The sequence below is a fragment of the Talpa europaea genome, assembly GCF_964194135.1.
Source record: "Talpa europaea genome assembly, chromosome: 7".
Taxonomy (NCBI): Eukaryota; Metazoa; Chordata; class Mammalia; order Eulipotyphla; family Talpidae; genus Talpa; species Talpa europaea.
Genome location: NC_140074.1, coordinates 22,643,176 through 22,652,001, shown reverse-complemented (window position 1 = coordinate 22,652,001; position 8,826 = coordinate 22,643,176). Strand labels below are relative to the sequence as shown.

At 40.0% G+C, this 8,826-nt stretch overlaps 1 protein-coding gene across 2 annotated transcripts in view; it reads left to right on the top strand.

The window, feature by feature from the left end:
• Positions 1–7,450: 7,450 nt before the first annotated feature.
• ADAMTSL1 (ADAMTS like 1) overlaps positions 7,451–8,826 on the top strand; it is a gene marked incomplete at both ends in the record, with an annotated part of 350,834 nt that continues 349,458 nt past the window's right edge. For both annotated transcript variants that reach the window (XM_084239275.1, XM_084239274.1), the window contains one exon: positions 7,451–7,513. In XM_084239275.1, coding sequence (XP_084095401.1) covers positions 7,451–7,513 — 63 coding nt within the window. The remainder of the gene's footprint in view (positions 7,514–8,826) is intronic.

Here is an 8,826-nt window from a genome sequence, read left to right as displayed (position 1 = left end):
TCTATGTTGCTATCTATATATTCTTCCTTTTTTTGCCATATTACCAGCTTCCAAATTCTTCAAGGAAGTGTTTTCAAAAAAAGGCTCACCAGGGCCTCCCCAGTGGCACAGCGGTTAAGCGCTGGGTTGCGAAGCTGCCCGCAGCCTCTGCGGCGCCGGTTTGATCCCCAGTCGCTGGGTGAGAGTCCCACATGGAGCGCAGACCTCTCCTTCCACCTGCTGCTCCCCTCAGCAGTGTACTTCATCTACTCTCCACTCTGGCTCTGGTGAATTCTTTCACCTTCCCACGCCTCTGACTGTACCCAGTGCTTGTATAAATAAATAAATAAATCATAAAAAAAAAAGGCTCGCCACATTTTCAAATAAAAGAAGACAAAATATGGAATTTTGTCCACAAACCTTTTCAGAACTGGAGAACATAAACTATACATTACTTTTAGTTGTAGGTTATTTTTCAGTGTTTCATTATTTGACAGTTTTCAATATTTCTTTGACAGTATTTATAATTGTGAGGAGATAATTTTGTTAAGTTCACAGAGAAATCATTCATCTAGTTGGTGTTAACAAATATTATCAGCATGTAATAGGAATAAAATTGAAGACTATGCAATAATTTATTTTATGAGAAGAGTGCTCTGATTTTCCATGGTTTTATTGCTATTCTGAAATTCAAATTTTATTTAAATTTTAATCTTTATTTTCATCATTATCAGAGACTAACTTTTCTTTTGTCATTCTCATGTTTACTTTTTTTTCCCCTGTTGCATTTCTTTTGGCCCACCACCATATCTGTAGACATAACATATGTTAATTAACTCACATGTTAATTTAACAAATATTTATCTAATGCAATTATGTAGAAGACTTCATGGAAGAATAATATTTATCTACACCTTAAGGTTAAAAGGATTTTAGCAAGCAAGGCACAGATGGAAGGAAGAGCCTTCCAGTTATAAAGGACAGAATGAACAGCCAGCCTGCCATGGAGGACTTGGAGTATTGGGGTAATGTCAAGTATTTCAGTTGGGCTGGTGTGTAATTTTCTGTTATCCTGGAAATGGAAGCAGATCATGGAGGTCCTTGAATGCCACACTGAGGAATTTGGCTTTTGCATTTTAATCCTGCTCTTTCTATATTGTCTATAAATCTGTTAACACCCCTTTACCTTATTGTCTGGCTCTGGTATAATTGTTTTATCTGTGGAGGATGATGTCATGGAAATAGAACTGAACTAAGAATCAAGAGCCTTGGATTTATATATTACACTTGGGTTTAACATGTGAATATTACAACCATAATTCAGATTAAGTTGGTGTCTCTTTATGTCAAAACAGCTACAATAGACAGTTGATCTGTTGCCAGAACTTTCTATTAATTGTATCTTACACACAGTAGGTGCTTAATAGGTCTTTGTTGACGCCAACTCAATAACAAGCCTCTGTGATCTATGGCATACCCCTAGACTGTAGAGAAAGGGGGAAAAAGAATTGTCAACAATTCTATTGTATTAATGCTGTGCTTTGCTGTGTTTGTTTCGCTCAGGGGAAAGAAAGTCCTGGGATTAGAATCTAGATTTTGAAATGATTTTTTCCCCAGAATTCCGTTAGAATTTTGAAAAGTTGAAAGATATGTAGACAGCCAGGTTACATCTTCCTATCCCCAGCAATGCTTAATTCAGGGTGTCTAATACTATTGGTACTTAGCATCTTGGCCCCAGCCAGTTACAGAGGGGTTCTGGAGGCTTCCTGAGGTGGTAGAAATAGCCCTAGTTTTGGTGCCAGACAGTTCAAATCCCTGCTAGTCACTTACTACCAGGAAGACTTTAAGGAAACAAATTGCTGAAAGTTTCTGAGCCCATTTTGTGTTTGTTTATATTGTTTGTGTTTTAAGCTGTTAAAAGATGGAAGTGTTGGTGTGAGAGTCTAGCTCAGGGCCTGACTCAAAGTCAGATGTCATAACATGTTACCACTGTAGATGGTGGATATATAGGTGAAACCATGGGACAAAGAATTCTCAAATAGATGTTTTCATCTTCAAGCAGCCTAAATAAGTGGACTGAGGTTTAAAATACTGGTTTCCTGCTTTCTCTTTCCTTATTTTGTTCTCCTCACCTGCAGTGCCTGCCCCCTCTTTTTACCTCTCTGTGTACAATATCTCCAGCTCTTTTTCAATTTCTGTTTCTTCCACTTGGGTATTCCTCACTGAGTTCTCAAACCAGCAGAGACGCCCCTTGTCTCTGAACTCCTGTGGCCCATTGGACTAAAAAAAGTCAGAGTAGCATGGTGGTTAGAACCCAGAAGACCTCCCTTTCTCTGAGTGTGTGACCTTGGACAAGTTATTCAATTCTCTGTGCCTCTTTATTCTCTTCTGTTAAAGGGAATGCGTTAGTCAAGAATATAATTTACACTTGCTAATTTCAGCCGAAAATATTGTAGTATGGGTTGTTAGTTAATTCACAGAAAATTGGAATTGCTAATGAAAAGAGACTCTCCTCTAAGCTTTCTGAAAATTCCCATGCTACTGTAGAGCAATATATATATGACCACAGTAGCTGCCACCTCTTCCATAACCAGTAAGTCACCTGCTGAATGAAAAATTGAATGCAAATGCCAGAGTTGCAAAAGTCATGCCCACTGATTGAGTGGATAAGCTGCATGCTCCAAGCCTGCCTCTTGGTACCCACAGAGGTAATGACTGCTTAAGCATGGTTGCAGATATACCACATTGCTCTGTGACCATTTTTACTAGCAGAGAGGGCAAAGTATGACCTCTGCCTCACTTTCCTCCTTCCAGAACTCTTGGGTATACATAGTGCCCTAGCTGCAAGGGAATCTAGAATTGCTAGATTTCAGTCTTCTGTGCTTGAGGAAGGCATTGATTGGGATGAATGTTGATAGTTAATCCCTCATAAATAACATTAACAGGAGAAAAATATGTGTAACTACCCCAGAGGATTATTTTAAAGATTACATAAATTAGTAAGTAAGTAAATTTAAAGATTATATAAATTTACACAGTGCCTGGCACATGGGAAACTCTCAATAAATGTAGATATTTTTGATAATTTCTCAGAAAGTCCAGAGGAAAAATCAAAAGACCCTAGATATAGCTCCAATTTCCCACCTGCTAAATAAGTAACTTTAATGAGCACACTTAACATAGAAAGCTATGGTTTCCTTACCTGAAATGGAGGATAATATTCACTGTCTGCCTTATAAAGTTTCTGCTCATGTCAATTAGGTCATAGGTGAAAGTGATTTGAAAATTGTGGCAAACATGCTAATTACCTTGGTGTTAAGTGGGTGTTTGGTGAGTTAGGAAACTACAGACTCCTGCTTAAATTCCAGCTCTACCCTGATCACTGCTGCTGGCATCTATTAGTTTTACCTATACACTATTTTACCCTCTCTTTAATTTTCAGAATTAACCAGGGGAATCAGATAACTTCTACATATGCCTGTGAGGATAGTGAGGCTCAGGCACTGCCAGAACCACCTCCTTCAAAAGGGAAGATGAGCCCCTACCCTGCTCATCAAAGTCCCCTATCCCAAATTCTTTACAGAAGCCCCTCCATACGAGTTCCTGCAACCAAAGGGCCAAACCAGGAGGCCCAGGCTCAGGAAGAGACAGGTGGCTCCGACGTGAACACTGTAACGCATTCTCCCCAGGGAGAGAAATTCTGAGAGTTTACCTCACTCTTTCCTGCCATAAAGCACACTGAATGTTAACAGCTTGCTCCTGTCCAAGCTGGTGTTTTTTAAATTAAGTATTGTTAAATCCATACCATTTGGAATGATGTTTCAGACAGCCCTGACACTCTTTCTTGCTTCTGCTTTCATTTCACCTAATATATTGTGCAGGGAGCTGGGAACCAGTATTACAGTGGCCTCACTGCTGCTGCTGCTCAGACACTGGCAGACGGCTTTAATTTAGATACCTGAAAAGGAAAAAAGGAACTTGGCCGACGCCCTGCTCAGATGCCATAAGGGGCCTTTCTCAAGATGCCTTTAGTATGGATCTAGACTACCTAGAGTTTGGGTTATTTTTTTCTTGGCACTGACAAAGGTTTTCAGAATGACAGAGTGGGGAGACAGAGAAGCTGTAGACTAAAAGCAGATACTTTCCATTGTCAGGTAACATATACCCATAGTAAAACCTGGGTAGTCTGTCTTCTGCTTCTGTCTTCACTATAATCCGTGCCCCAGCAGTGTGATACCACTGCAACACATGCATCCAAACACACGCATGTCATACATACAGACACATGCACATACATGCACGCACGCATGCGCACTTACATGAACTCATACATAAGTATATACACAGGTATATATGACATGAGAGTGGTTTAGAATCAAAAGACCCTGCTCAAAGGCCAACTCTAGCTAACGAGACCTGAGGCAGGTCACTTAACACCTCTGATCCTCAGTTTCCACCTGTGTGAAATGGGGTGAGTACTTAACCAAATTTACAGAGTAGTCATAAAGGTCAAATGAGACCGTGAGTGTAAAATCATTTTGTAAACTTTCAAGATACTTTAAAGGTTACTACATAAACTTTGGTAATGATCAAAAGTAGCTGATCCCATAAATTTTCCCCCATCACCCTCACCCCACTTGACTTTATTCTCTTTTTATCTGAAGTAACAGTAAGCTCAGTGCTAACCCTGCAGTGTATAATTCTTGATTGTGCAATTGCTTTTCCTCATTTCTCTGGGCATCCCTGACAGGAGAGGAAATACTGTGAGCAGAGGGACCGGAAGCCTGGGACACTGTGGTGAGTATCTTCCAGTCATTCAAAAAATGCATGAGGGCTTGAATTAAAAATACAGTAGTATTTGGTGACATCATCGAGGTGATTGTCTTGCTCTACACTGGCATGTTCATCAGACTCCAAGGCAGACTCAAAATGTCTAGACAGTATTTTGTCCAAAGCAGAAAGGCATCTAGACCAGCATAAAAGTAGCAACTAGTTATTCTCTAATCATGTGAATTTTTTTCCTATTTCTTTACAAATTGTATCTTAGCACCAGCATCATTGCTTCTATTACTGCTCCCTCCGCCCAGTTTTCTCCTTGAATTTGTCTAAGAAGTGATGTTGCATATGATAAGGGAGAAATGTTGCTGGTTAATATATTCCATTGTAGAGAACTAGGTGGAACTTATTAGCTGATGACTCGGATTAGAATAACAACAACAACAAAAACCCTGTAACACAAAGCTCTAATGTTTAAAGAGAGATACATAGGCACACAGACCTCTCCTGCCGCCCGCCCGCCCGCCCGCCCGCCCGCCCGCTGCTCCCCTCAGCAGTGTATTTCATCAGTCTGCCTGCTCTGCTCTCCGCTCTGTCTCTGGTTAATTCTCTCACCCTCCGGCGATTCTGACTGTACCCAGTGCTTGTAAAAATAAATAAATAAATCTTTAAAAAAGAGAGAGAGAGATACATAACCTAACTTTATGAATGAGTTTATTTTAATCAATTATTTTTAATGTGATGAGGATTTCAGATAACACCAGTTAATCATTTTTACCTGTATGTATGAATACTCTAACTTATGAGCATTTGCTAGTTTTTGAGAGATTTGTAAAACAATTCTTCCTGAAAGAGAAAAGCTTATTTTAAGAAGAGGACTTCTTTATTAGGAATTCATACCACCCATATCTCCAGGGGAGAAAAAAAAGTGAATCCTTGTATGACCTGATTTCCCTAACAGGTTGAAAATGAGATTTTGAAACTCTTCTTTCTTAATTGATAATACCATATGAAGTAAGTAACCTGAAGTTGAACAACCTGCTTTTCCTCACCTTTTTGACAGCAACACTGCAAGTATGTGTATGTGCAAACCTGCCTGTATTCACATGCCTGTTATGATTCGATCAAGTTTTCCATATTTGTGTGTCTCAAGCCTTTGTCAAGCCTATTTTTTATTAATGAAAGGAAAGAGCATTCGTTCAAAAATGTCTCCTACTTCCACCAAATATACTGCTGGGCTATCAGAAGATCTAGCAAAAAAACACTTTCTGGTGGCCTACCTACAGAAATGTAAGGCTAAGTTTACTGTTTCATTCTTTCAAAAATTCAATGATTTCCTTAGCAGATAAGAGGAGAGACATCCTTGTTTGACACTTGACACTTTTCCTAAATCTCTAATAAAATCCTTCTCTGATAGAGCCAAAGCTTGCATGCTGGTGGGTTACCCAGCCTAGGAAGCTGCCTGACCTTCCCTGTGCTGCCACTGGCCTTGTCATTTTGCTGCTCATTAGCACTTCCTCCATGGCTGGACTGGACCTCTCAGATCATCTCCTTAGTCCAGACCTCTCACAACAGTGGAAGGGAAGAGGAGGTAGAACTCAGTTCAACCTTTTTGCCTGCATTGTAGCAGCTCTGATAAAGGATGTGGATAAGGAAGAGGCTTAAACTGTTGGTTAAAAGGTTTGGGGATTAACTGAGGATTTAATCCATCCTTTCATTCCCTCCCCCTGCTAAAGCAGACAGTTGAGAGTTGGCAGTATGTCAAAACCAGGCTGTTCCTCAACCCCAAATTTCAGCCTCCCTCATCACCTCATCCTGGAGTCTTTGTTATGTGTTTCTATTTAAACTAAAGGATCTAAATTTCTAATTGTGTCTTTAAAATTAGTAAGCCTTGGATGTTTAATGTGTCACTTTACAAAGAAGCAACTTGCTTTTTTTTTTTTTTTTTTTGCCAGATCAAGTCATTAATAGACCAAGTAACTTATGCCACTTTAGGCAGAGTGAGAAATGTTCAAAAAATGCATATAGTCTCTCTTTTTCAAGTCAAGGGGGAAAATAAAGAGGAATTTTATGGAAAAGGAATAAAGCAGTTGCACAGAACACATTTAAAAGGCACATTAAGTCAGTTTTTGTCTATGGTTCTTTTCCTTTATGGCATATGTTATATATTGACAGGGATTAAGTTTCTCTCTTGAATGGAACAATACAGAGTCACAGGGAGCTACTGTACTTTACAAAAAAAAAAAAAAAACAGGCATCAGCATAAGCAAATGGCAAATAGAAATGCATCTCACAAAGAACTAACCAGGTTTGTTAAAAGCACAGGACCGGGCTTCATCTGTTGCATTTCTTTTCTCGCTCTGCTACACGCTCTGCACAACTTTCTTTTTCGTCCTTTTCCCCCCTTTTTCCGCTCCACTGTTACACTTTCTCTGTCCCCCTGGCTTTGTTATTCAGCATGTCTGATTAGCAGGAACCTGATTGGCTGGCTGCCTGCTCCAAGACAGATTCCATTCAGCTTACCCCCCACCCATCCACCCACCCACCCACCCCTCGGTCAGGAAATGTGAGCGGGGCTGATGGAAGCTGATAGGCAGGGCTGGAGTGTTAGCACCAGTACTGGATGTGACAGCAGGCAGAGGAGCACTTAGCAGCTTATTCAGTGTCCGATACGGACTCCGGCAAGGATCCAGGCATGGAATGCTGCCGTCGGGCAACTCCTGGCACACCGCTCTTCTTTCTGACTTTCCTGCTCCTGGTAAATGCCTTTTCATTTCAATATGTTGCTATTTGCCATTTAGGTGCTGTTGGAGTAGTGGTGATGGTGGTGGTAGTGGTGGTGGTGGTGTGTCTCTGTGTGTGTGTGTCTTTATCTTCAAGCGCCAGGTAAAATAATTTACGTGACGTATAAGAAAATAAAACTACTGATTTAGAACTTTAGCACCATCTTCCCAAGCCAAATAAGCTCTGCAAGACTTTGCGGAGTTAGAGGTATCTGATAATACTGAGACATGAACTTTGGGAGATAGTGCATAGAGTTTGTGAGCTGAGGAGCCAGAATTAATGGTGATGTGTAGGCTTAGATTTGGGGTAACAGACATTCTGAAATCAACCACACTCACCGTGGTGTTCCTGGAATTTTTTGAAGGATGGTCTGTGAGGGACTTTCCCCTGCCTTTATGAATTTTTCTCTCTGTGTGCACATGTGCTACAGAACCAGGTACAGAGGCAGGGAGAGCCTCGTTGCAGCCAACCCAGATTAGAGCTCATAATTACTGCAAGTCATCTTTGGATGCAAGTTAATGCTAGTATTTATGAATTGAGGATTATGGTCTTTGATCTCAGATCTACTTTTGAAGAAGAAAATGATGACTTTTCGAATGGCTGCTTTCCACAGTCACAGTGATAAGATGCTCTGCTCTTGAACATCAGCACACACTGCATTTTTGACTCAAAGTAAATGTTCCGTTGTGACTCATACTTGGTTTTATGGGCAGAAAATGAACATTTACTGTCCAAAAAAAATCTACACTCAAAATATTAATAGCAATGCACATTTTTTTAAACCAGAGTGTTCTGGGCAGGCAGCTTAGTAAACCTCATCTGAAGGTTTGATTCCAAAATTTGCACACACTGATTCCAAACAAACGTGACTGTAACTCTCCCTGCCCCAAGTGTGGCATGCCAGAACTTCCTCAGAAGGTAACAAGGCGAGGAAGGAACAAGGTAAAAATGCAATGAATGCATATGGTGCGTTGAATCTTTGATGGTGAAGGAATGTTTTGTTCTGGTTAGGCTGACAAATTTAATCTGTGCTATAATTTTGAAGAAGAGAAGCAAAGTCATTTGGTATAAATGGGAAAACTCCAAGAAGATTCATCAGTTGGAATGATCAGACAGTGATTAGTTTACATATTTCTATTCCTTAATAATTTACATCCTTGTTGCCATGAAAACAAAGTTCTACATTGTAAATGCTGTAAATATAGAAATATATTTTCAAGTTTTAAAGACATAAAGAAACTTAAAGACAAACTGGGGTGTAAGCATGAATAAACTAAGTTTCAGCTA